This window comes from Drosophila rhopaloa, unplaced genomic scaffold, assembly GCF_018152115.1.
Source record: "Drosophila rhopaloa isolate 14029-0021.01 unplaced genomic scaffold, ASM1815211v1 contig_178, whole genome shotgun sequence".
Classification (NCBI taxonomy): domain Eukaryota; kingdom Metazoa; phylum Arthropoda; class Insecta; order Diptera; family Drosophilidae; genus Drosophila; species Drosophila rhopaloa.
The window spans coordinates 9,378,426-9,406,335 of record NW_025335059.1 but is presented as its reverse complement, the minus strand read 5'-3'; the positions used below and the strand labels follow the sequence as shown (position 1 = coordinate 9,406,335).

The window sequence follows — 27,910 nt, the reverse complement described above, 5'->3', positions numbered from 1 at the left end:
GAATATTTTGAGTATTCTTTAAACGGAAACAATTATTTCTGTTTTATATGTTACAGAAACCTTTAAGCAAATTTCTCTTACATTATTTAATTGAAAGTGGTTTTTAAAGGCGATGAAGCTGGCTTACATCAATAAAATAAACTTTGATTAAGATAATAACACATACTCCATTTAATAATTTTATAATTTCTTCTTACTGATATATTTATTTCTTACAGTGTTTTCCCATAATTTAATAAATATGTATAATCGGCTATTTACATTTTCAAAAAATCTAATCGATGTAATTTTATTTTCTTCTTGTATTAGCCATTCTTGGCCATTCCTGTGGTGCTGGCAAAGAAAAGCTCGCCAAAGCACAGAGAGAACTCTCATGGAAGTCTCTTTCTCAAGTTCGGTCAAGCTCTGCAGCCTCTCTCTATATCTCTCGTATATCTCTATATCTTTTTCTCCAGAGAAACGAGCGCTCTCCGTCCTTTCGTTGGTGAAGTTTTGTGGTGCTGTGGCCGTTGGTGCGGTTCAGTGGTGCTATAGTGCCATGGTGCTGCGGGGTCTGGGGTTTGGGGACTTTGGTCCGTTATGGGAGAGGTAAAAAGGTTTTCCGCGATCGGTATATAAAGCGAAATACAACAACCTGGGCGGCTCAGTTGCCGTCGGTCCCAAGTTAATACTCCACGCGATCTCCCCCGAAGTCGGTCCGAAGATTTGGCCGATTTGCTGAGATAGTCACCCGGTTCATTAGGGGAATTGGATTTGGAATCGAAATTGAAAGTGCTTTGTTGTCTTCGACACTCGATATTCAGCTGGGTGTTGCCAGCGAAGGCCTTTTGCGATTGCATTCAGGGTTTAATCGATTCGAAATAGCTGGCCCCACAAAAGCCAATCAGCGGATACAATTCAACATGAAAGTGGTATGTGAGTGGGCGTATATATGTGTCGGTGGGTGGTAAATACCAAAGGTCGTTCGCGAGCCTGAATGCGTGGCTACAAATGCTAAGGGGTGTATAGCTCAAGATCCCTAGATTTATGGAGGGGAGGTACTGATCTGTAAACTTACGTCATCGCGTTGCGGCGACTGTTGTGCAAATATGGCATAATTTGCTATGCAAATCGAGCGAACCGTTAATTTGCTCCCAGCCCCAATCGCAATTGTTCAGCTTGGCTACAAGCGACATTTTCCAGCTCTTTGTACGCGATCCAGTCCACCATCCACTCCACTTGGCACCCAATTTGGTAACTGGATTTTGACATAATTTATGAACGACGCAGCTTCTTGAGAAAAAAGTTGCAGGAACTTCAATCAGCACAAGTTCCACACTAACAAGCTCGCTTCAGCCGCATAGTTTCCCCCTCCAGTCCAGCGTGAAAATATCAAAGGCAAACTTTGGCTCAGTTCACACGCGGCAGTCAGCTTTTTGGTCAGTTTTTGGCTGGTTTCGGTGCACTGAGTCCCCCGAGCATGTCGTGGCCTGGATGTATCTGTATCTATATCTGTACCTGTATCTAACTACCTGTCCGTCCACCTGTCCGCCGCACCAAGGCTGCGGCACATGCAGCCTAGATAGTGAAAGGTTTCGGCATGCGGAATGCTTCGAATGTGCAAAAAAACCAAAGTCCAAAATGCCACAAAGGAGTTAGCCAAATAAACCAGAGCTCGATTCTTGGCATCGATGCTTATTGGCTCTGGCCCAAAACTGTCGACAGGCGGGGATGATACTTCCATCTGGTCTTGTTTAAAGCCAATTTTAAATTGAAAATTTAGTAAGTCTAGAGATGGCAAGTAAAAGTAATGGACACTTATAAATGCTTTTATAGTTTTGATTCGGGCAACATAATAGAATGTAAAAAAGAAATAAAATAAAATGTAAAGTATTGTGATTATTATTGCTTATCATAAAAATATAGAAAGTCACAGGCTAGGTTATAAAAGCCACATTTGGTTTCCCTGTGATTCAGTAATTTTCCGCAAATTTCTTTGGCATTTGCATGCCGCGAATGCATCTTAACGTTGCCGCAGTCACATACTTGCAACACATTTCGGCAAGTGTGGGAACTTTTTCCCAGCTTCCCATACATAATTTGTGCGCCTGCCTCTTTTGGTTTTTTCTCTCCCCGAATTAGCTGCCGGATTACCCAATTGCAGCTGCGATGTGTGCGCTGTGTGGGAGTCATGGGGCTGGCCAACGATAATTGGCATTCCCCTGCATCTTCGCAGGCATCTTCCTTCCCGGTTGCATTTTCCATGCCCAGTGGTGGGCACTCAATTAATCCCATCCAGACCCATCCAGCTGAGCTGCCATATCGCGTGACACTGGGATTGGGTTTTCAGCTGGGCACGGCCTTTATGCAACTTCACTGCGGATGCTCTACTCAGAAAAAAATACCTTTAAATATTTTAAAGTTCGGAATACTGTTTCAAATGATTTTTAATTGATTAGATAAGATTTAACTCTTATTTTATTAGTCTAATCTTAAGTAAACAGGGTCATTAACGCAACAAAACAGAAAGTGGCTAAACAATTTAGTTAAGTTCTTTCACTTTTTGGCAAAAATGATAATGACGTTAATTTTTTATGGTTTTCTAATTCGATTCTGGAACAATCATTTTCAATTTTAGTATGTTTTAGTCCATGGCTTTTAATAGTAGTTACTTTGCCTACTTTTTTGTTGAGTGTCTGCAACTGAATCCGGGGTATCGGTTCCTGCTTGGCATTGAGGGTGTCATTGGCCGGCGGAAAAGTGAAAGGCAGCCTGACTTAAGACTTTTGTAAACATCGTTGTCGTCTGGCATTCTTGGTACCGCTCAGACACCGATGCACTGTCAAGGTGTTCCGGTGGCCAAAGGCGAGGTGGAAATCCAACCTTTCTGGCAGACAGGGTGCAATTAGCGAACCGGTTGCCATTTCACTAGACAGAGCAAATCGAGTTTATATCCTATCACCACAAATGTAATTGACTTTAAAATGATTGATGTGTCTTACAGCTGCAACGCGTGCTCTTAGTCGGCTCCCTGATATTGGGAGTGGGTATGGTGAGGTCGCAGGACTATCAGGATTACCAGGAGAACACACCACGGACGGCTCCACTCCGCCTGCGAGCCAATTCAGCTCCCGCACGGGCCGAAACGCCACGAGCTGATCCAGTGGCCATCCTTAAGCAGATTAACAAGTCAGTACCATGTAGGATTTAACAGTTAAATGTTACAAATTTAATTTAAATTTGATTAAATTTGTATTATATATATTTAATGATGTTGAGTACTTAAGGTGTTTTATATCATGTAATTCATAAGACAATTATACCTAAAAAAACCTTATTATTATTTATATTTAATAAGTATTTTAAAAAGTTATTAATCAAATGAAAAATTCTTTCTCATCAGGCACAATGAAGACGGCTCCTACACGTATGGATATGAAGGCGCCGATGGCTCCTTCAAAATCGAGACAAAGTTAGCCACCGGCGAAGTCAAGGGAAAATACGGATATGTGGATGAAACCGGCAAGGTTCGAGTGGTAGAGTACGGTGCCAATAAGTACGGCTTCCAGCCCTCCGGAGAAGGCATCACAGTGGCTCCACCCACATTGGTAGACGAAACGGCCAAGGAGGAACCAGACTACGCGGATGAGCCGGTACCACAGCGTCCTCAGAAGCCCTATGTAAGTTAGGTGATACACCTACTGAAATAATTGATTTGATAAAACTATACTTTTTATAGCGCGTTCAGCGTCCCCAGCCACGCCCACAGCCCCGCCCGCAACCCCAACCACAGCCGCAGTACGTGCAATATGAGGAGGAGGAGGAGCCGCAACGTCGGGTTCAGTATGCACCACAGCCGCAGCCACAGCCACAACCTCTGCCGCAGCCACAGCATCTGCCACAGCAGCACCACCAACCGTCGGTGGGTCCGGCACCGCCACGAATCCAAATTCCCGGTGCCCAGCGCACCACCGATGTGCTATACTCGCCACTGCAGCGTCCCGCTCGCCCCGAACCGGATTATTCGCAATCGCAGAGTTTCGGAGATGGACCTTCGAACGTGCGGATTTCCCGGCCCGTTTACGCCCTGCCCCCCGCATCCCCAGCTCCGAGTAGCGCCCGTGCTCAGGGATTCCTGGCTCCCGCCTCCGGAGGACGTCCACTCCTGGAACCGGTGGGCTTCGGCCAATCCCAGGGGCCCATCGCTCGACCTGTGCAGCAGCAGCAGCCGAGCTACCAGCCACAGCCGCAACCACAGTCCCGCAGCGGCGGAGGAGGTGGCTCAGGATTGCTGGACCAGTTAGCCAGGGACTACGCCCTGCCACAGGGAAATGCCCAGCCGCTGCACGACATCACCTTCGGCTACTACTGAGCTGCGAGATGAGAGGTGGTTGCAGTCCCCATCCTCCTGAATAACCCAGAGATTCCTTGCTTCTAGGTCCTAATCGCACTGGTGTGCCCTGTCCCTGAGATTTTTTAGGCGATAATAAAAATTCCCTATTAATACACTAAATTAGTTTTTGAAAGTATCTAACAATAATATGGATATATATTTAGTAAATGTACTAACAGTAATTGACAAAAAAATGTTTTGATTTTGAACTATGGTCCCATAAAAAAGGTGTAGCCTACTTTCAGGCTTCCTCCTATTACTTAAAGAGTTAAAAAAGGAAAAAAGAGATTATGGTAGACAATCTGTTTTAACTTTAAAAGCTTTCTTGCTATTTTAAGCTTCCTTAGAATTTGGTTTTTTTACTAAAAAAAATTATTGGTCACTTCTCAAAACATACAAATTGTTTTAGCTTGTAAGTGTATTTTTACTCTTTATCATCTACATCAACGTTACATTAAATTTTTCTTTGGTACAACATACTTTTAGGCATTAACGCTCCCTTTAACAAAGTCCCAGAAAATTCGCAGAGTGTATTCAATGATTTATTTAATTTAAATACTTAAACTTAGGATGGAAAAGTTCAATCAATGCAAACTGCAGTTCTTGTGAGGCCCTCGGGGGTTCTTCGGATCGGAAATGTATATAGAATGAGGGGGAGTGACAGCGGATAGATTCGGAATAGGCAGGAACGGTTTGACTAACTCTAGGATACGTGAAGATGGACAGTGCTGTAAACGAAATGGGCGTGGTCCACAGCTTCCTCATCGTCCTCTACTGATGGTAGACTGCAAAGAGATCGGTGAGAGGTGAGAAGGGTTCCCGATTCTGTTTAGGTAGTGCAACAGCGCAGGAAAGTGGGTGTGCGAGAAGAGAAAGTGCCTGATAAGGGTGGTGGTGGTGCTGGGATTCATTTTGTGGCATGCTGTGCTTGGGTTTTTCGGATGCAAATCTATGACTCGCTTTATTGCCAGCCATCTCTGGGAAGCTCAATAAATATTTAATTACGATAAATGATTGCGATAACGAGAACATAAATAAGTTATAGGTAAATGCTGGACATGACTTAGAGGACTATAAGCTAAGGACTACAGGCGATCCTGATCCTCCATTACACCTCCAGCAGGCGGTTGAACATCAGAGGATCCTGTATCTCGTAGTCCTGCGGCCGAAAGACGCGTTTCGGGTGCTTTCCTCCCGCCACATGGCGGCGCACCTTGTAGCCACCACTGTGTCCTGGGTGGTACGGTGGTGGTGCACTGTACACGTACTTGGACTTCTGCACCACTGGGGGCAAGTACTGGAAGTGCGGCGACTGCTTGTGCACCTGCTTTTCAATGGAGTAGACGGGTCCACTTCCGTGGCTATTACCCTTCCGTTTGGCCACCTCCAGGGCGGCGATAATGGGCGTTAGATCCTTGAGGGCATTACTCTTGCTGGCATGGTAATTCTCCACCCTGTAATCACTTGAAGCTGGCGGCGGTGGTGCTGGTGGTGCAGCTGGAGCGGGTGGTGGATAGTCGTAGCCCTCATTTGGGTGCTTCTGAATGTAGAGTTCCTCAGCGGATGGAGATGGTCTCTTCACCATTTGGTGATAAACATCTGCTGGATTTTTAGAGGCGGGATTATAGGCAGCAGTAATGGATTCCGTGTGCGAAAGTGATTCCAAAGTGCCCAGGTTATTGGGCAACGGTATTCCGTAACTATTGTACACCTCTGCCTGCTCTAAACCCGTTCCAGTTGGTAAGTTTGTATCCAAAGCCACAGTTTTGGAGGCCGTATACTCCGTCTTCCCGTTGGGCAATAAGCTGAGGATCTCCTGGAGCTGTAGAGCCGCCTTTCGTGCCTCTTCATCCGACAGTTTGGTGTGTCGTCCATAGATGTTAAAGTCATTGCTATTTGCACTGGTCGCTGCCGTTTTGCGGTTGTTGTTTTGAGTGGGTGGGTGTATGTGGTGGTTTGTTGTGGTGGTGTTGTTGTTGTTGTCGAGATGTGTATGCAATGAGTGAGATTTCATTAGATTTACCAATTTAAATATTTGCGTTTTGGGTATGTTTGGGTATTTACACTTGGTTTGGTCTGTTGATGTAAGCGTTTGTAGGTGCACAGAGAAAAAGTATTTATATTTTTGAATGTTGGTTAGTTAAAATTTAGAGATTTCTGATTAATACCTTGAATAAAAATTCTAAACAATATTTTAAAATAATTTTTATAAATGTGGAAATTTTATAATTTTAAAATAATACATATTTTGTATAGCAATATTAAAGAAGGACTCAAAACGGGTTTAAAGGTAACTTGGTTTATAAAGAAATACATTTTTCTCTGTAAAGTGGGTTTGTGTTGTTAGATGACTTTAGTTTATTTTGAACAAAATGATTGGTTTACTTTACACATTTTGTACATTCTTGGGCTGCTTTCAGGATGATTTTCATGATGATCACAGATGAATTCCGGTTTTAGTTTTGGTTAGCTGAATGAGAAGAGTCGACCGACCGCATTTCATTGAAGGTTTTCGCTAGACTCATTAATGGGCCATTGACTAAATAAGTATGCGGACTTTTATTAAGTATGCGACATGTGGCCACTGCAAATGGCTCCATTAATATCTGTACAATTCGTTTAAGCTATTGGTTGTTAACGGACACATGGATGACGTGATAATTTATTAAAAAATGCTTAAATGTTTTTATGTACAATGAATCGATTAATGTTCGCTTGCGCAATGTGTTAAAAAATCGAATAAACTTAGCCTATAGGAAATGTGTCATTGGAACAAGTTCCAGGTGCCTACCCAAACGTTAATGGAGGGTATGACTGAAGAAGGAGAGATTTCGACTGGTAGTGTTAATATTTACAGTGTTTACAATGCCTCTGTGGGATTTTAGCTTCGTCTTCACGAATTATGAGCAACTGATGGTGTTGCTTTCACTTTCCTCTCGTTGTTTGCTACGTGCGGAAATGAGATGAGGGCCGCAAAAAGGGCGGTGGGACAGAGGGGCGGGGCACTTGAGTATGCAAATGAAACTGAGTGATTTGCGATTGCAAATTGATGTGACAAGCTAACGCCTGTCATAGTCTTTAGGATACTCTTATAGAAATTTTTACATATTTACATTTGCAATGTCCATCGGCTTTGACATATTTTTGCTTGGAACACGCTTTAAAATTGCTTAAAATAAGTATGAGTATATATCTTATTCACATATCCCTAATAGAGGTGCTAAAGAAATCTCAAAAGACCAACATGTTTTTTAATTTTGCAAACTTATATGTATGTACATTGGTGCGATGATTTTTACCCATCTATGGTTTTTAAATCATCTCTATATGTTGTTTGATTTCCGTAGCTTCCTTGTATACGTATTTACATTTACAAAATATCTATTTACATATTGCCGTTTAGATAAATAGTTTATCAATGGCGAATGACCTATGAGCCCATCACCTTGGTTAGTTGTAGGATAGTATGTACAGTAGAGATTATTTACACAGGACCAGACCCCAAAGAACTACGCACCATCTTGTCCATAGGCCGATGGCAGATAATTGCTGGGCGGCGACTCGAAGGCCGCCGGGTGGCTGACGCTGAAGGGCGCCCCGCCGCTGTAGCTGGCCCCGCCCACCGGCGGGAGGTACTGGTGGGTGGCGCTGCTGTAGGATGGTGGCTTCGACGGCGGACCGTAGCTGGCGTGGCCGGTGGGTATCTCGTACGTGGTGATCGCTGCAACGAGACAAATGCGGAGACATTTTAGCCAAAATGGAACGCAGACGGCGATGGAACGGGTTGCTGGTGAAAACGAAAGTTGCCGGCCAGGTTCATTGTACGCTCCACGCTCTGATTTGGCCATTGGATCTGCGGCTAAATCGGAGCTGGAAGTTGCCTCTTCCGTTTTGGCCAGGTGGGGCTGTGTTGGTTATTAGGCGGCTTGATTGTCATGCATCTAGTTCAGCAAATGCCTTACGTAATCGACAGACAATATGTTTTGATTTCACGGCCCAACAGGCAATTGCAGATACATTGGATAAAAAAATCATATTAGCGACCTACTCCAATTTTATCAAATAAGAAGATTTTGGCTGCCAACTAAAAAAAGTTATATTCCTTAAAATATTTCATTCGACGTTTGGCTTTTACGAGTATTTACAGAAATAGCGTTTTAAATATTTGGAAAGTAACCAGAATATTTAAAGTCAATAACAGCTTTATTATTTTTCTTTACACGCATGAGTGAAAATGGATAAGTTTTATTTAGATTTGGTAAACGTAAATTAGATATGTATCGTTGAATTTTAATTTCGAAAAACTGCACTGTTTAAACTTGACATAGTTTTGTTAATGGGTTATAATGATTTACATAATTGATAAATATTTGGAACCAATTTACGATCACTCCCTAACTTTTGAATGAATATGGATGAAACCAAAATACTACTGTTAAGATATACTACTATTAAGATATTGTGTTAAAATGTTTTTAATTTTAACAAGAAAGGAAAGCTAACTTCGGGCGGAGCCGAAGTTGATATACCCTTGCAGAATATTTTATAAATTATATTGTCCAAAATTATTCATATGATGTATTCTTAATACTCATAAAAGGTCCCAACTTCCTAACTTTAAAAACACCAAAGTTATGTCATTTCCAATCGTTCAGTTATATGGCAGCTATAAGATATAGTCGGCCGATCCTTATGAAATTTGGTAGGTCGGATTGATTAGCCAAAAATAAAACCCATAGAAAATCCCAACTTCCTAAATTTAAAAACACCAAAGTTATGGCTTTTCCGATCGTTCAGTTATATGGCAGCTATATGATATAGTGGCCCGATCCGGCTCGTTCCGACTTATATACTACCTGCAATAGAAATACAACTTTTGGGAAAGTTTCAAGCAGATAGCTTTAAAACTGAGGGACTAGTTTGCGTAGAAACGGACGGACAGACGGACAGACGGACGGACAGACGGACAGACGGACGGACAGACGAACAGACGGACATGGCTAGATCGACTCTCCTGGTGATGCTGATCAAGAATATATATACTTTATAGGGTCGGAAATGTCTCCTTCACTGCGTTGCAAACTTTTGACTGAAATTATAATACCCTCTGCAAGGGTATAATGATATTTCCTTATTATTTTGTAAACTACTTGCCATGAAAATCCGAATTTTTATTTTTGAGTATAGATTGATTTAAGGTACTTGATGTTTTCCCTGAGTATACTTACTCTCGTGATGCAGGACTGGTCCAGGTGCAGAGACGGTCTTGTGGCCGCTGCTGCCGCCCGAGGAGGCGCCCGACAAGGAGGTCAGTTTGGCGAAGAGACCACCGCCGCCGGAGGAGGAGTGACTAGTGGCGTAGGTGTGCGAGTTGATGTGCGCCGAGTTGATGATCGATTTGCCCACGTCGGTGACCTTGTCGCCGCCGGCGGCCACCAAGTTGCCGCCCGCACTCAACGCGTATCCGCTGCCCTTGATCAGCTGACCCTTGAGCGCGGTGACCCCGCCGGTGATGGCCTTGACCGCCTGGAATATGGTGTTCAGAACGGACTTCTTGAACGACCACGGGTCGTAGTCCACCGAGTTGCCCTGGAAATGAGTGTGAGATTAACTATTTTGCATTCTTTTATGATCGAATTTCTGAGACATTAAGACGAACTAGTTTTGATTTACCAAGATCGATTAATATATTTTGTTAAAAATAATGTGAGTCTAAATTTCCTGTATGCACTCTCTACATTTCATTAGTGAATTGAATTTTCAATTAAACCAATTTTTAAAAATAATATCTTTGCAATTATCTTGCTAGCTATCGACTTGCGGTGATCAGAGAAAATCTGGAAAATCCCAGCTGCAAAATCGGGTCGTGGAAATGTGGATATCAACTTACATGGACAACAATCTCGTGGGACTTGTAGCTGTCCCCGCCCCCGCTGCTTCCGCCGGAACTGCCGGAGGCGATTGAGGCGGAGGCTTGGCCAATTCCGGACAGCAGGCCGGACTTCAGGTGCGCCACGTAGTCGAAGCTGCCGGATCGCTTTTGGACCTGCGACTCCTTCACACTCTCGCCCGGTTCATTGTCCAGGTCTGTGTCCTCCAGCGAGAGGGATTTATCGGTGGCGGGGAGGGCGTGGCACATCAGGGGCAGAGCGGCCACCAGCAGCAAACTAAGTCTGAAGACCTATTTAAGAGTATATCAATAGGCAAACACTTGAAAATATATACAATAATATATGAACTAATTTATAAAAAATGACAGTAAGTTGCGCAATATGTTTAAAAATCTGTTCAAATTTTACGTGACAGCTCCAACAATGGTCATAGAAAACAAGGGAAATTCAATTGTCAAAATGTGTCGCTGCGGTGGTTGCACCACCATCATTTTTTGTTGGTGGTTTCGTTTGCTTGCCACATCTGTGCACTCATTTGTCAACTGTCGCACACACGCACACCATGTGCAATCATAATCTGCCACTTACCGCCGATGCAAATGTAGTTCGTAATCCTCGCTCTGCATATGTAAAATCCCCGTCCTGACCCCTATATTACTTGGTTTACAGTTGAGCGAACTTAGTCTAATTGGAGGGGGTGGCTGGGGGGTTATGGTCATAACCAATTTGGTCAAGCGGGAGGCTAAGACTTGCGGCGTTCATAACCGTTTCATGCACCATCAAGCCGCCAATATGGTAATTGGTATTTAGGCTAATGCTTTAAGGAAGCGTTTTGGATTGGTGGAATTATTATGACTTAATTGAAATTCGTGTAAAAATTTATTAAAGAGACTATAGTCAAAAATAATATTTAAAAAAATATTTTCAGACTTTTCAGAATTATCAGACTTTGTTAAAGATTTGTTCCCTTGCAGAGAAATACCAAAATTAAAAATTATTCTGATTCTGACCAGTAAAAACAAATTAATGCTTGACTTAAAATCATGATAAAAATTATGCACAGGTGTCAAGAAAATCAAATTAAAAAAATATTTTTTTAATAGTAAATTTTTTACTTTCTTTAACACAACTTATTTTCTTGAGCCTACTAACTACAAATCTTTATTGTATCTTTAAAACTCCCCAAAATTGTGTTTAACGTATAACATGTTCGTGAGTTGCAACCGTTTCCTTTCATTAAATAACAACGAACACTTTAAATTGACGTATATTTTGAAGAAATAAGAGGAAACATTTGTTGATATTACCATTGACTTGTTTTTCAGAAATTGGTTTTGCAACTTACTCCGAAATAATGTGAAATTTAACCGAATTTGGGTCGGTAAATCGGTTAGGAAATATATATTTGGCGTTATTGATATTTTTGACAAATGCGTTTTAAATTAGTTTTTTATTTGGGTTAAAGTGGAACCGCCTCGAAAAATATTAATTAAATTGGCAGCCTTTCTCCTCGCGATGGCGCAACCTCAATTATGACTGGCCAAATATGTTGGGATTTCTTATACAATACATAAATTGCCTTAGCCCTGGCCCAAACAATTGGCCCATTGCAATCTGCATACAAATGCACTAATTAATCAATATTAATATTGTTCTTCGTTTTGGGATTGCATAAGCAAATATAAATCAGTGGCAGAAGTAATAAAATAATTGAAAGTTAATTGCCGATGTGGCTGTGTTGAAAACAATTATTATTTATAGTTCGCCTGAGTTATTAACTGAATGCAATTTGAGTGCGAAATTCGCTTGAATTCGTTGGCATATTGAACTATTGGCCAATATTTGCCAATGCCAATTTTCCCATCCTCCCCTCAACTCTTTGATTGCTTTTTTAGTTGGTCGACACTGTTTGTTGTTTTCTTTTTTTTGTTTGGTCATTGTTGCGGCCAATATTTTGTCTGGTCTGAGAGTGAAAGTGTTGTATTTGCCGGCTTGGTAGCTCTTACACTCTCGCTCTCTTTTTCCGTGTTCACAATCAATTAGCATATTTGATATTATTGCTTAATTGTGAATAAGCAGAATGCCTGCACTGTGTTATTTTAATATATATTACAAGCTACCTCAACTTTGACTGAAAAGATAATTGCGGTAGGTTCAGTTTGCGGACTCGTTTATTGTGTCTGCGTGTGCCTCGCCTCACCTGCTTTGTCGTCTTTCGTTTGACATAGCTTCACCTGGGCCGTATTCAAATTTCTTAACGATTTTCGAAAGCAACCTGCTGACGGGTAGAAGCCCGCATGTCTGACATAATAATTATGCACGACATTTACCTTCACACTCGGTCAAATGGTCAGCGCTTCTTGCGAGACATGACATAAGGTTCCGAGTCCATCTCTTTTCGAGTGCAGTGAGGCATCGATTGGGATTTTTGGGTTAACCACGGGTTGCGTAACGAAAGCATCTCTTCATGTTACTTATGCGAGAGTGCGCGATAGACATCACGCAGCTGGGGCTTAGCTAATAAAGTCAGCGATGTGTGGCCAACATAAAACGGGTTTTGGTGCAGAATGCCTTGCACTTGAACTTGTTTGCCAAAGAAATTGCATAAACGAGATATTGTTATTAAGGGGGCGGTGTGTACGGGGTTTTTCCAAGATATGTATGCTCAAATTAGTCCAGTATTCGAATCAACTTTCACTGCGGTATCCTTTGACTTACCTTCATTTCGTGCGGCTGCGTTTTTCGCTGTTTGATTAGCTTAAGTTGGGACTTGGATTAGCTGGTCGGCTAATCAAGATCAAAATTCACTTTTACCGATGACGTCCTTGGATTATATTTGTATTATTTTTTCGCTGTCTCCCTTTTACACCAACTTTCTTCACTTGGCCACTTGCAATTGGCACTTGGCCGCCGCACTTTTTCGATTTCGATTTCGAACCGTTTCGCTTCACGTTTGTTTTGTCATCGGCATTCGTCTCAGCGGTTTGGAGCGCACACAAAATTTCACTCTCTACTTTCTTTCACCGATTCGAGTCTTCCGATCAGGGGTTTTCAACGGCGGCTTATATCTCGGCAACGTCTGCGCTCGAACTGTGCTCGAAAATCACTTTGGCGGCTTATTTAAAGAAATCACCGGAGAGCGCCGGCGCGAGTGCATTTTGAGCGGTTTTGGGGGTCTTTTTGGCACGCTCTTAGTCGGGGGGTTAAGAGTGTTGCCCTCTCTTTCCTGCTCTTTTTGCGCTACAATTTATTTTATATATTTTTTCGGCAACATTGCCGACATTTTCATGACACACGCGGGAGCGGGTGGCAGCCTCTTGGCTATAAACGAGTGTCTGGGGTTCAATGCGTTTCGAGTGGCATCGGCATTAGAGGCAAAGCCATCATGTGGCAATCCGAAAACTGCAATGCGGCTCATTAAGTGCGGTGGCTTAAACGTGTTCGACTGCTGAAAAAACAGCACCGTTGACTTCGTTTTCTGACATGGCCCAATCGAAAGACTGAGGCAACGAACTTGAAATGGAGTGATCGCTAAGAGCTCGCTAATGGAAAAGTCGTCATCGAAAGAAGTAAAGCAAGGACAATTTTTGGCTTCATTATTAATTTAAGTTTTTATAAAAGTATTACTTTTTAGTAAAAAGTATCTAGTTAGATTTAAAATAAATTGCTTTCTGTGGGCAATTATTTCTTTAAAAATAATTATGAAGATTACTAGATTTGATTTCTTTATAATGTTACAATAACAAATGAAATAAAATGGAAATCACAACCTAAAAAATCAAGGGTTTTAATACAATTAAGGTGATTTCTTCTTCTTCTTTTCGTTATTTAATTTATTAGTTCTTGTGAACTTTTTTAAAATTATTGTTTCCACAAGAACTTTAAATATATTTGCTGTAAAAAGGGTAATGGTTTTGGGCAAAAATGAATTAAAACCAACGATAATAAATAAAAAATATTAGGACAAAATGCCTAAATTTTTGTTTAGTTGATAATTTTTTGATCCATTTCGAATAAGTTTTAATGAAATTATAAATTATTTAAGAGCAACAACCTTGACCCTAGGCCCGTTGCCCACTGATCAAAGCCTTCAACTGCAGAGTCCAAAAGCTGAGCCCCGAAAAAATCAACACAATGCGAACTTGAGGCTATTATCTAATGTTGCGACAAATGGGTGCAAGTCAACTTTTAGGCCCTCCTCTCGACGAGAGTTCACTGTCAGTATGTCAGAAGCGGTTCATTTGTAAATGCGCCAAACAATTAAGGCGAACAATGTGCCGAGGCGAACAATGGGAGTTGAAACGACAGTTTCAGCTGCTTGCCTGCTTCATTACCTGGTGACAAAGTCGAGCCAAATGAGTAAGTCCTAATAGGCAGATCTGCGATTCAAAAAATCCCCACCTCTTACCGGACTACAGTTATCTAACCGAAAGTGAAATGGGCTCAGACAGACCAACTGCAACTGCCAACTGAAGTTGCAACTGCAATTGCAACTGCAACTGCATAAATGCAAAACGCGAAATGAGCATGAAGAAAACTTAACCCAAACACAATACTTAAGCTCTCGTAGTTAACAAACTGTAAATTTGTTAAACAGCTAAAGGAAACAAGACGGGGGAAGGCAAACAGCCGCAAAATAAATAAAAAGAAAAACCCCGACTCATGTAATAGTTGGCGAATATATACTAATGGGACAATATAATTGCGATTGGGGGCGGTAGCTGCCGTAAAAGGTTTTAAGTGGTAGTACTCTACGACAGAAAAAAAGGTTTTTTAAAACATAGTTGGAAAAATTATTTGGATTTAACAAAGTAGCATGTTAAGTAGAACTTTCATGGTGATTGGCTTATTTTGTAAATATTTAAGGTAACTAAATGTCTTGTAGGAAAGCATTTCGCTCGTTCCCATTTAAAATGATTGGATTCATGTACCTTAGGAAGTTGAAAAATATTATGCAAAACCAAAATATTATGTTTGTATTAAATTTCATATTTTAAAATACCGAATATTAAAGTTCTAAAATAGTCTTTTAAAAGGTAATTATTTTCTGGATTATTGAACTTTTGATTGATTATTGAATTCTCAAAACGATTTGAAGGCCATTCGTAATTCGTGGAATTTTCGCCATTCACTTTTTTCCTCTGCTCAATTGTTTTCTTAATATTGTTTGTATATTTTGTCTGCTGTTTATTGGGTTGTCAACTTGAAGAGTAGAGCTGGGAGCTATACATTTTTTCTTTGCTTGGGATAATTTGTGGTTAAGTTAAATTTCTGTTGAACCGACAACGTGGCCATTCAGTTCAAGTTGAATGCACAGAAAGTGAATCCAATTTAACGTAGCTCATGGCCCGCACCCATCATTGCGTATACGCCACTGCAGCGATAAAAAAGAAAAACTATCGAACGTCAACCGGTCAAATTTAAGCAGGAAGGAAGTATCTTATTGAATTTAACATACAATTTATATCAGCAAATGGCAGATGAATGAAGCGATGAGATACAGGAATGCAATAAGTTTACAATTAAAATTGATTCATTACTGTCACAGGAATTCGTGTCCTGAGACCTCTCATAAATAAATAAATATAAAGTGCCTGGCTCGAGAGTGCCACTTCCTGCCATTTTGATGATCGGGTTTTTTCAATCTTTTTTATCATCATCCAACCAAAGTCCGAGTCCAAAAAACACACATGTGCTTTTAATTTTTCACTCACTTTTCACGGGTTTTCCTCTGTTGCTAGTGCTGCGCTTTTTTTTTGTTAATTGACGTGGGGCAATTGCCAGAGCAGGCAGGCAAAAATAAATAAGCGCAATGTAAAAATGTGTTGGGAAAAGTTTTCAGAGTGTAACGTGAAGTGCGATAACAGGCCGCTGCGCATTGGGAAATGCTAGAAAATACCCGAACACCGAACTCCGAACACCAAAGCCACCAAAGAGTCCACTTCCTCGACTTCCTGCTGCAGTTGCTCGTTAGTTGCGCAATGAACTTCAACTTCAAATTCACAAATGTTTGGCTGCACCGGAGACAAATATATCTGAGATTCCATATCGGAAATGAACTCGTTTTCGGCATTTTTTGGTCGATTTCTATTATATTTTTTGTGTGCCTATTTGAGAGGAAACTGCATGGCATAATTCAATTTGCAGTATTGTAGATACCGATATGGATATGGAACGCCAGCCAGCTGGCCAGGGAAAAGTGAAAGCCTGCCTGGCGTTTGGACCGATATTTGCCTAGCACTTCAGTAAGGGGCATCTCCATTTTTCATGCCCCCACTCCCCCAAAAAAAGAAAATGCAAAATAATTCAGCTGAGATTATGGCTATGATGTAATCGATTCGGCCGACAAATTGAGCAACAGCTGCGATCTCGTCCTGGTTGCCTGTTTCGAATGTTTATTTTCGAGGCGAACGCACAAGAAATACGCTGGCATATGGCGCTGTCATGGCTGAAATTGCATTTTGCCAAGTGGTGCGTCCACATTTTTCTCAGGTGCCGCTTTAATTGTGCCTGTTTGAAAATATTTTATTGAATGTGCAATGCAATTTCATTATTTATTCAGTCGGACACACACCGAGATATAACCACTTGGACACACATGCATGAGCAAGCTGTCATTAAGCGTATTTCACCATTTTCACGTTAACTTGACCCGGGAGTTGGCTCGCTTGACTTGCCCTGACTTTTGGGCCATCCTCACTTGATTGGCCAATTCCCAAATTACATTCCAGATTACAAGTTGCCCGACGAGGTGCCACATCGATTAGTGTGCCCGGAATAAAGCTGTTTCCTTCCCGATTAATAACTATTAGGTTAAATGGATAAAGTCGTTAGCAAAATGGCAGCTCATTCACCTTGTCCCTTACGCATTTTTCTTTTGGGACCTTATATAAATTAATGTCTCTTTTGTTTTGGAGGATATTAGAGTAGCTAATGTTACCTAATCTGCGACCTGAAGTACTATAGTACTATAGTAGTGTCTAAAGACACGCACAGTCTGCCAATTACTGAGTACATACAGTCAGCACAAAATTTATTCAGACACTGTCTATTATCAAGTTTAACAGCATATTTGCCGAAATATTCGTAATTTTAGCAGGTTTTTTTGTACGTATCATAGAAAGAGTGATTTTCAGAAGACATTACACAAACAAAAATTTAATTTTTTAAATTAGCCTTACAAATATTGAAAGAAAAGCAAAAAAATTGCTAAAATGTTGCACAAAAATTATTCGTACATTTCTCATTTATTGTGTTTATTTCTGAACTCAACGGTAATCGGCGATTCTTTTTAAAGTAGTTTAGTTGAAATTACTTCGGAGTAATTTTCGGCGTGCTTTTTTGTTTTTGTTAGTTTTTATGTGTTTTTTGATACGATTGGTCAAAATGGAAGGAGTTAAAGATTTGTCACTAGATTTTCGAAAATCTATCTTAAATTAATTTTGGAAAATCGTAGTTATCGCGAAATCGGTCGTATTAATGGAAAATCACCTTCCACAATACATAGTATAATCCAAAAATACTTAAAAACGGAATAATGAGCTTCAAATCACAAGAAAGCTAGAAGGTCTAAGATTCTGTATTCACGTGAGGGACGGAAATTTATGTCTACAGTCCTGAAAAATCCGAAAACAACATCTACAACAATTCAAAAGAATGTACATCAAGCGAAAATAAAAAAGTTTGAGCCCAAACCATCCGAAACTACCTGTACAAGGCTGGTTTACATGGCAGAATTGCTCGTCGAAAGCAATTAATTTCTGCCATCAACAAAAAAAGCGTTTGGAGTTTGGAAAACTGCATATAACCACCCGGATTCGTTTTGGGAGAACGTAGTTTATAGCGACGAATCCAAATTTTACATATTTGGACACTATGGGCCCTTGAAAGTGTGGAGGAAACCAAATGAAGCCATGAATGAGAAGAACTTAATTCCAACTGTTTAGCATGGTGGCGGGAATGTAATGATTTGGGGGTGTGTATCGGTAGGAGAAGTCGGTCAAATGGTCTTTATTGACGACAAAATTAATAAAAATATGTACAAAAACATTTTAAGCGAAAATTTGATTCCAAGTGATATATATTGTTTCAACAAGACAACATTCTTCGTCTTTTGTGCAAGAGTGGCTTTTATATCACTGCAAGCAGCTGAAAACACCTCCCCAGTCACCTGATTTAAATCCCATAGAACATGTGTGAGATATTCTTGAGAAAAGGATTCGGAAGCACGTCATTTCGTCCAGGGAGTCCTTAAAAACTGCATTGATGGCTAAATGGGGTCAAATTAGCGCTAATGAGACAAGCAATTTGGTAAAAGCATGGGTCGACGCTTACAAGCTGTCATTGATGTTAGTGGAGGACCCACCAAATATTAAAAATATTAAAACATCAAGAAATATGTTTTTCATTAATATTATATGAAGTGTACGAATAATTTTGTGCGTAAAATTATGACTTTTCAAGTTCATTTAAGAAAATATCTAATTTTACTGTTGAAAGTTCCTTATTTTTTTGTTAAAATATATTCTAAGAATGTTAACCTTCACGATGAAATATAAATTGTTTGTTTTCGTTACGTTTTTGTTGAGTTATTAATGAATCAAATTCAAAATCACGGGTGTCCGAATAAATATTGTGTTGACTGTATTAAATCAAAGGTTATGCTGAAATTAAAAAAGAAGCTACTGTTGGTGATAAAATTTATTTTTTTTTTAAATTCAACTAATTGCAAGCAGCTTTGGAACTATTGCAAAACATTGTGAAAATACTTGACCTTTTCCAATAAATTATTGAACTAAACTGTACAACTTTTACAGACAAACTCAATGGTTATGACTAATTATATGTTCTTTAAACAGTTCCGTTTACTCACTCCGTTTATGGCAAGATAAATACCAACTTATAGTTAAATTTAAAAAAAATGTAGCTTGTATCATAAAAAGCGGTTTTCAAGATAGCTTTATTTAATGTTTTTAAAATTGGCCTACAAATAGGCATCAAAATTTTTTCGGGCCCTAAAGTATGCAAAAAGTTTCCAAAAATATTATGAAACAATGTGATATTTAAAAGTAACCATACAGCTGAGCTTGTATCCACTCAATTGATGTGAGAAGCAAATACAAACATAAAATATATTTTGTGTTCTAGAATGAGCTATAAAAAATGTGTGATGAAACCATTAAGATTGCAACCCACGCATATCCATTTAAACTTTACAATTACCCTTTATTGCATTTTTATTTTGTATTTACTCGTATTTATTGATAAATTAAATTCTCATGAATTTCTGGTGCAACTATAGTTCTGCGAAAACGCTTTATATCAGCTAATAATGCCAAGGGGGAGATATCTCTATTTGTAGAAAAAGCACCAACATATTGTGAAGGCAAGTTCAAGGTTTCCTGAGCGAATGACATTTTGTCTGATGGACCATAAACCACTAAACAAAAAAAATGCATTCATACGACTGCGTCATATGCCTGTTACATGGCAAATATTGGCAGTGCGCGATTTTAAGCTGCGGTTTTTTGTCCGGGGTTCTCGGAAATGCCAATTGAGTCACCGTCTTTCCCAACAACTTTGCACTCTTGATGGCAGATACAATATCACTAATTATAGCGCATTGGATCTGTGACTCGCATGACGCGTGCGCCGACGGAACTGACGTGTGCGGCACCTGTCCGGAATACATAATATATTAGACGGATGCTATCGAAGAGATAGTATTAGTATTAGTGGTAGTGGTGCTGAGAGCAGGTGAGCTCTTAGAGCTTTGATGGGAGCTTTGGACCGGCTTTACTTTTACTTTCAGCACCAACAGGTGTTTGCGGGTAAAAACACCGGCTTAGCCAAATAAGGGGTGCCCTTCAAGTGCTAGACTTACCTCAGAAGTGTCGGCAATAATATTGTGTGCGCTTTAAAAAATTTTAACAAAAATAAATAAAAACAAATTATAATATATTACAAATAGGTACAATATTTAAATATATATTTAATTTTAAAAAATACACATTTAAGGAAGGGCATTGTTTACTTATTATTTGTTTATTTAAATAAGAAAGCGACATTTGAAATTCAGTTAATACTACGATTGAAACTTATATTAATGAAATGATCAAACTGAAAAAAAGCCACTATATTCTATCTGTAATTGGTTTCTAAATTACAGATAGAATATAGTGGCTATTTTTAATTGGTGTTAAATAGAACAGTTGTATGGCCATTCGAACTTCAATACCTATGTATAATTAACATAAAGCTAAGATTCTTGGGAATTCCAATCATAAATATTCTATTAATTAGTTTGTTTTTGAAACCTTAATTTTTAATTAAAGAAAATAAAATGCACGAAAGTGCACTTATGACATCCACTGATAGCGATTTTTTAAGAACGGTGAGTAACAAGAAAACCAAATCAAGATTGTTTTGCTGTCGCTCAAAATGTCTAACACAAGCTTAAAACTCTGAAGGAAACATGCTATCAGCTGATCCTTGACTTCCATGTCTAAAGTTCGGCAGAGCTATAATCATATATAATTTAACGCAGAGTTTTTAAACTTTACTGATAGTATATTTTTGTATATAACATAAACGGCAACGGTTATTCATATGTGTTGAAATTATTAAAATTGATAAACAAATGTTTGCTATGAACAAATACAATCTTTAAGCTAAAAAAAACAACTATTTTTATAAAAAGAGGATGTTAAAGGGTGTTCTTATCGGACCGAGTTGGTCCGATTTTTATTTTAGAACTATTCAAAGTTATGTATACTTTACTTATTTTTAGACTACAGTATTTCTTAGGGCAAGAAGATTTCGACTTTAAGTTTTGAATTTGTTTAATTTTTAAACGGCAACGGTTATTCATATGTGTTGAAATTATTAAAATTGATAAACAAATGTTTGCTATGAACAAATACAATCTTTAAGCTAAAAAAAACAACTATTTTTATAAAAAGAGGATGTTAAAGGGTGTTCTTATCGGACCGAGTTGGTCCGATTTTTGTTAGAACTATTCAAAGTTATGTATACTTTACTTATTTTTAGACTACAGTATTTCTTAGGGCAAGAAGATTTCGACTTTAAGTTTTGAATTTGTTTAATTTTTGTTTGGTATAATAAAACATAATTATAATTAAACATTTTTAATCATCATGCACTTAGAGAAACCATTCTCTCAAAGAGGATAAAGAATAATATTTTTAATATAACACACGTTTTGAATCAGGCTCCTATTAAAGCCTGATTCACAACGTGTTTTTTTAAATATTATTTTTTATCCTATTTGAGAGAATGTTTTCTCTAAGTGCAAAATGATTCAATATGTTTAAGTTTGTCGGCAAGTCAGTTGTCACACAATCCAATCTCTCGCTTCCTCCCGCATTGCGCTACACCGCTCCATCGCTCTCTCCATCCATCTCGACCACCCCTACCCCCTCTCCGGCTCACCGTCTCGCTCTCTCCCAGCGCCCTCTCTCGCTCGCACTCTGGCAAGCTTCGTTTAAAGCTGCACTTGTCAATGTTTGGGGAGCCGTCAGAGTCGAAACTCTCCGGGCAGTTCAGTTGCCTCCCAATCGCCCGCTCTCGCTGTCGTGTGTTCTCGATCGCAGAAATCGAAACCGAATTAACTTAAAGCCTCTTGATCCGATAGGAAAATCCCAGCGCGCGCTATAAGACTCAATTGCAGATCGGTGGCATACAGTTTCAGGTCCATAAAAGCGCAGGGCCCCGCAATTTTCGTGTCACTCCAAGCCGACGCACAGAACCGAAAAGTCCAAGATCAAGCCATCTGGGAATAACCAACTTGGATAACGGAAGCCTTAATCAGTGCCCAATAATACAAAACAAAATCGAGACATTTCACCAGCGACCTGCCAAAAACGGTTCCATTAAAGTGGCGAGAGAGCGAAACTAAAGTGAAAAGCAAACCGACTAATTGAAGTGTCTGCCTGAGTCTCGCAAACGTGCAAAGGAAACAAATAAAACGGAATAGACAGCATATCACAAAGAGCCACAAAATATTTATAAATAAATATCCACTGTTGACAACTACGGCAACGGAAACAGTAACCGCTACCAATATAAAAGCCCGGCATTAACATTTAGTCGTGTCAGTTTGTTTATTTTTTATATACACAAAGCCCATAAAAAAGATCAACAACAACGGTGATATAAAAACAAAGTGGTAGAAATAAGAAAATTGGTATAAGCCGCTAACGATCCGCCAATCTCCTTCTGTATAATAACATTAATCCACGACGCAGACGGTCGCCGTCATAGAATATATATAGTTATATACAAATTTGATTACCTCGACATCGGACACGATGACACCTATGTGGCAAACGTTATTAAAAATCATGGTGCTGATCTTCGCCTTGATCACTGCGGTAAGTACTCTTTTCCGAAATCTCAAATAGTCGAACATACATAACTCGAATTTGAGTAGAATTTTTAAAAAATGTAAAAGTCCAAAACTTGATAAGTGCATAATCTTGTAGAACCTCAAGCCGTTCCTTGTCACACATACGAGTATCTAAATAATATTGTTTTGTTTCTATTTCACATGTTGATCTGGTTATGAAAGTTCGACTGTGCTCCTGTTGTTTCTGTTTTGTGTTACATTCTGTCTGCTTCACCCAACTCTCATATCATTGCAACAAATTTGATGCTATGGGCTATTCCCTAAAAAAATTTTTTTTCGATCCGTATCACTTTAGGTTTTTTGTAGCTGTACAAAAATTTCAATAACCCGAAGGGCATTATCAAGTTTATATTTAGTCAGGGATTGAAAACCTGTTTGCATTGCGAACGGCAAGTTATGTGCAATTTTTATTCTCCATATAATGAATGCATATTAACGGCATTGCAATAATATTAATTGACATCAAAAACGCCAGACATTCTGCACACGACTTCTGAGGTAATTTACTGCCGACAAAAGGGATGATCACTCTGTAAGAACATCAATTAAAACGAAATAATAATATAAATTGAAAGTTGCACATAGAATGTTAGAAAGTCCGTCTTTCAGGTTTTCCACGAATTCCACACCGAACCGGTTCTATAGATCATTTTTAGTTTTTACCAAGTTCCAATGGGTTCATGGAAAACCTAAACCTGGGATGGAAAACTTATCTAATGTTTGACTTATTTGCCTCAACCCAAATCCCTGATGAAAGCGATTAATAGCTTGGTTAATGGCTGGGGAAAAAACAATTCCGGGAAATCTTAAAAACTCTCAGGCAGTCGATTTAATATCGCTTGACACTAAATATCGTTTTTTTTGTAAACGATTGGCAAGTACCAATTTCGTTTGTTATTTTAGATTAAAGAACAAAGAGAAAGAAATGTTGATTTTCAAGTTTTAATATTTTTTGAAATAATAATAAAGATTATTTTTAATGCCATTTATTTTATGCATGTTAATTAAGACGCAGACTTATCTGTTATTCTATTTTTAATAGTATTGAGGTTATCGGTGCATCCGTTGTTGAACTAGGAAATTTTGTTATTGTATTTATGGTCATGCTCGTTATTTTATATTTAGGATCGCTCGCTTTTATATATATTTCATTTTTTACCATCATCATTAAATCGTTCTTACTTGCTTCTGTCTATAACAAAATTATCAGCTCAGATTTTGGGCTCTAGCGGCTGCTATCTTGAGGTTCGGGTCTCAACTACTGAACCGAAGGTGAGAGAAAAACTGCGCCTGCCCAAGAAACAGCTGTTCAAACCTTTCGAAAACGCAAATGTAGTGCCGGCAATAAAGAGACAGGGCAGGCAGAGCGAGTCCGAGTGACAAACAAACAAACACCGTCCTACGACTTCATACCCCGTTGTCTTGGCAATGTTGATGAACCGCAAACAAAACTCTCACCTGTATCTTTCAGATAGTTTTAATCAGTTGCGAAATGTCGAAGCGACACCTTGCCGAAACGTCGGCAAATAACGCAGCATCGGAAGTGACAATGTTAAGGTTAATTTTACGTGAGATGGATTCCCAGAAGGTAAACGGTGTTGAATCAACAGCGAAAGAGGTTTGAACGCTTTGTCCCAGGGTGTCACTAAACTAATCCACTTGTTCTCCTATCCCGAATCCCAAATCTTGTATCTGTGTGGTCATCCTTTCCGAACCGAGACTAAAGCCTTTCGTCTTGTCTTTTTTATTTCGACGTTTTTACTTCAGCACGGGGCCGATCAAATTGAAGAAAGCATCAGAAAAACCTTTGTAGTGAGTGATGATCCGGGTCTTACCGTTTGGAATGTAAGTGTATCAAAAGATTGCTTAAATTGCCTTTAATTTAAATAACCGACCTTGATCAGATTAAAATTCTATTAAACGGTGATCTTTTTGACCCTGGGACAAAGGCGAATTCGCACTTCTTTTTTCCTCCATCCTCTTCTGCATCCCCATTTCAACGCTCATTTGATCTTTGTTGTGTTGTCTTTGTGCCACTTTTTTGCCATAAGCTTCAAGACTAACACGATTAAATTTTACCTGCACAGACAACGACTGCTGACAGTGCACCCTTCATGCCCATACCCACAAAGCCTGGCGATCCGCCCCAGAATCAGTCCCCGATCCCCGAACCGAAACACCATTACCATCAGTATCACAGCCTGAGCCAGCCAGATCAATACTTCAAAGTGCAGCGCTCCCCGGACGGAAAGCTGAATCTGGTATTTAACGATACGTTCGTCTATTTGCAGGGGACAAAACCGGAAACAGTGCAAGCGGACCAGCCCGCCCAGCACCGACGACCCTCGGACAGTAAGTACCTGTATGCCATAGATTATATATGCTCAGTTACATTAGAAACTCTTACATGCTTTAAAACTAACTACTAAATCGATCCCATACTCACTGGCCAACTGCCTTTGGCGCTTGCCTAATTTTAGCCATTGTCTTCCCCGATTCCTCAGGCAAGTATTGGCCGCCTTCAAAGCCTCTGGAAAATGCGACCGCTACCGCTGGCCACCGGCCCTGTGGAAAGGATAGCAACGAAGAGGTCAAGTCCTTTTGCAGTCAGGTGGACAACTATCCGGACCTGACCGCCCTGAAAACGAAGCTGGAGACCAAGTTTGCCAAGTTTTTCCTCGACGACCTCCAGCCTACTGACGTGAGTGCACGCGTGGGATCCACCAATGAGGAGGAGTATCTCTGCAAATCCAGCCGGAGAATTATGTACCCGAAAAAGGGCTTAAGGGCCGACAACACCTGGCAGTTGATCGTCAATAACGAGGAGTTCAAGCAGGGCATTCAGTTCGAGGAGTGCGAGTGAGTTAAATGAACTTGAAACCTACAAAAGCTATGGCTATTTTAAAATAATTTAAATTTAAATCATTTGGTGGTCAAAAAAATAAGAATTTCTAGAAAAAAACTAAAACATGAAATTTTGTATTTGTTTTGATTCACAATACATTTTGACGTACCAGAAAATTTATGGAGATATAAGATCTTTGATCATGAATGATGATCTTTAAAACAAAGAAAAAAACATTTTTAGTGGAAAATGAACCATAACTTGTCTAACTCTTATCCTTTCGTAATTCCCCAGAGGAGCCGATCTACCCTGCGATTACGCCTCCAACTTTGCTAATAATTACAAGCCCATTTGCAGGCAGCACTATGTGCTGCAAAATCTAGCCAGCATTGAGAACGAGGGCAAACTGGACGTGGTGCAGCAGGCATTTAAGATCCCTTCCTGCTGCAAGTGTGCCCTTCTGAAACTTATTTGAGGTAAGACCACAATTTATTTGTACATTAAATTTTTAAAGGGGGACAAAATTGAAACGACTGACAGTCAACTGGTTGAGAAAGGGTTTGAATGCGAGCCCTTCACTTGACCAACTTGCGGAGGGTCCAGCCGACGGCGTAGAATCCCACCAACTTGAGGGCCATTTCCTTTCCCTCTGCCTTCACCAAACACTTGAACTTGTTCTCCAAATTGCCAACCACGCGATCCATCAGTATGAGATATAACAACAAACAATTGGCAAATCGTAAAAATAAAGTTTCTCGGCGTATACTTTTTAACGAATTCAAATTTATTGCAAGAGCGTTTCCTGTGACTCTAAGAAATTGATTTTTAAGACTGAGTCCAGATTAAATCGATACACAACTGAATTTGACATTGGCACCATGCTAAGTAGATCAGAAATATTTATTGTATTCCTTTTTCTCTTTGCAGCATCAAGTTTCGCCCACCACAGAATTGCAGGCCAAACTGTCCAGGGGTCGTTGTTTCATATTATAATCTGTACTTTTGTAGTTCTTCCACGCACACAAAATACAATTATAATCTGCTCGTGAATGCAGAATCCACGCTTAGACTTATGTGCATAATAATATAGAATTTTAAATCAACTCACTGTAAACATATTTGTGTCATATATCCGTTTTTGGCTTCCTCGTTTGATGTGTAAGCTAGAAGTGCATGCTAGAATATAATACAAAAAAAAAGGACAAAAAATACCATCTAAAAATGTATGTTAAAAATGAGATAATGTATAATAAATGAATGCAAGTACATGCCAGCAAAGTAAAGTTCTTTGAACCCTTCAGCGAGTACCTGGTGGACAATTTATTTGCTTATTAACAATAACTTGGTTCGCCCCGAAGCGCAAACCAATTACACCCTAGTGAGTGTAAACACATTCCCAAGGGCTGGCTTCCGCCGGAACAAGAATAACATGCACTGGATTGTTTTGGAGTTTCATTTTGACAGCGGGGCGTATGCGCGATGTGCCTTGAGGTGGCACATGTATAAATCAATACTAGTTATCGATTCACAGGCACAATAAACTATGTCAAAGTTAGGGCGAACAATGCGAATGCTTGTGGATTCCTCGTGGTCGGGCAGAGTGCCACCATTTAATTACTATTATTAGGTATCCTTTCCGTTTGGCCAAAAACTAGTGTCGTGTCCTGATCGATGTGGCATTGCCCAGGGTCATCAATCATGCACCTCCCAATAGCCACACACCATAGTCCATATCAATTAGCAACTATCCATATATCTTTCCCCGCGTATTAAATATATATAGAGTTTGGGTTCCAATTGTTATGTACTTTTTCTCATTACGCCACTGGATCCACACCACGGATTGTGGTCACTTCCCGTCCGTTCGTGTTCTATACTGATTCACTGTGAAAACAATTTAGAACTTGGTATCCGAACACTGGGTACCTCGGGAATATTGGGAATTTGTCATGAAGTGAATGGAAACTTGTGATGAACCAAGGCTTTTCATTGTTCTATGACTCAACACGCATTTAAAAGGATTGCAATTAACTTAAAAGCGCTTTGTGATAAATGGATTAATAGAGGGTTTGAATAACAGTAGTGAAATGCCATGACGAAGCTGCAGAAATGTAATACTTTTAATACATAATCACCACTTGCAATAAACGTTCGACAGCTGTTTTAAAAACTTTTTTTATACAGATTTGACAAGAATGCACACTGGTCGCGATTGCCATACTTAAGCTGTAAAGTGGGATATAAGCTTATACTATTTACATTATTAACAAATGTGTAGTATAGAAAATAAAATATGTTTTCATTTTGAGCAATCATGACTTTTTGGTACAACCGCTTTAGTATAAAGAAACCATTTCTGATTTGGCCATCATTTG

The 27,910-nt window shown here is 39.6% G+C and overlaps 4 protein-coding genes across 16 annotated transcripts; 2 read left to right on the top strand and 2 right to left on the bottom strand.

The window, feature by feature from the left end:
* Positions 1–657: 657 nt before the first annotated feature.
* On the top strand, positions 658–4,438 carry LOC108037529 (tyrosine-protein phosphatase non-receptor type 23). Its single transcript, XM_017114105.2, has 4 exons — positions 658–911; positions 2,984–3,168; positions 3,383–3,659; positions 3,719–4,438. Exons 1-4 carry the CDS (start codon positions 903–905, stop codon positions 4,349–4,351), a joined length of 1,104 nt encoding a protein of 367 aa, XP_016969594.1. The 5' UTR covers positions 658–902; the 3' UTR covers positions 4,352–4,438.
* Positions 4,439–4,901: 463 nt separating this feature from the next.
* Positions 4,902–13,341, bottom strand: LOC108037530. Of its 2 annotated transcripts, none has more exons than XM_017114106.2 (5): positions 12,982–13,341; positions 10,263–10,553; positions 9,601–9,961; positions 7,890–8,093; positions 4,902–6,280 (listed from the first exon to the last, which is right to left on the bottom strand). In XM_017114106.2, the coding sequence occupies exons 1-5, from the start codon at positions 12,985–12,987 to the stop codon at positions 5,481–5,483; spliced, it is 1,662 nt and encodes a 553-aa protein (XP_016969595.1). In that variant the 5' UTR covers positions 12,988–13,341; the 3' UTR covers positions 4,902–5,480. The 2 variants fall into 2 exon arrangements, with proteins under 2 accessions (XP_016969595.1, XP_016969596.1); XM_017114107.2 differs by having other exon boundaries at positions 4,902–5,157.
* An 8,476-nt stretch (positions 13,342–21,817) lies between these two features.
* Positions 21,818–26,818, top strand: LOC108037532 (protein spaetzle). 12 transcript variants are annotated; one of them, XM_017114110.2, is made up of 8 exons: positions 21,818–22,655; positions 24,162–24,278; positions 24,458–24,535; positions 24,778–24,918; positions 24,982–25,042; positions 25,195–25,549; positions 25,830–26,011; positions 26,463–26,818. In XM_017114110.2, the coding sequence occupies exons 1-7, from the start codon at positions 22,593–22,595 to the stop codon at positions 26,008–26,010; spliced, it is 996 nt and encodes a 331-aa protein (XP_016969599.1). In that variant the 5' UTR covers positions 21,818–22,592; the 3' UTR covers position 26,011; positions 26,463–26,818. The 12 variants fall into 12 exon arrangements, with proteins under 12 accessions (XP_016969599.1, XP_016969598.1, XP_016969601.1 ...); XM_017114109.2 differs by having other exon boundaries at positions 25,171–25,549; XM_017114112.2 differs by lacking the exon at positions 24,162–24,278 and having other exon boundaries at positions 25,171–25,549.
* LOC108037534 lies at positions 26,021–26,442 on the bottom strand. Its single transcript, XM_017114122.2, has one exon. The coding sequence runs from the start codon at positions 26,237–26,239 to the stop codon at positions 26,111–26,113; it is 129 nt and encodes a 42-aa protein (XP_016969611.1). The 5' UTR covers positions 26,240–26,442; the 3' UTR covers positions 26,021–26,110.
* Positions 26,819–27,910: the final 1,092 nt, after the last annotated feature.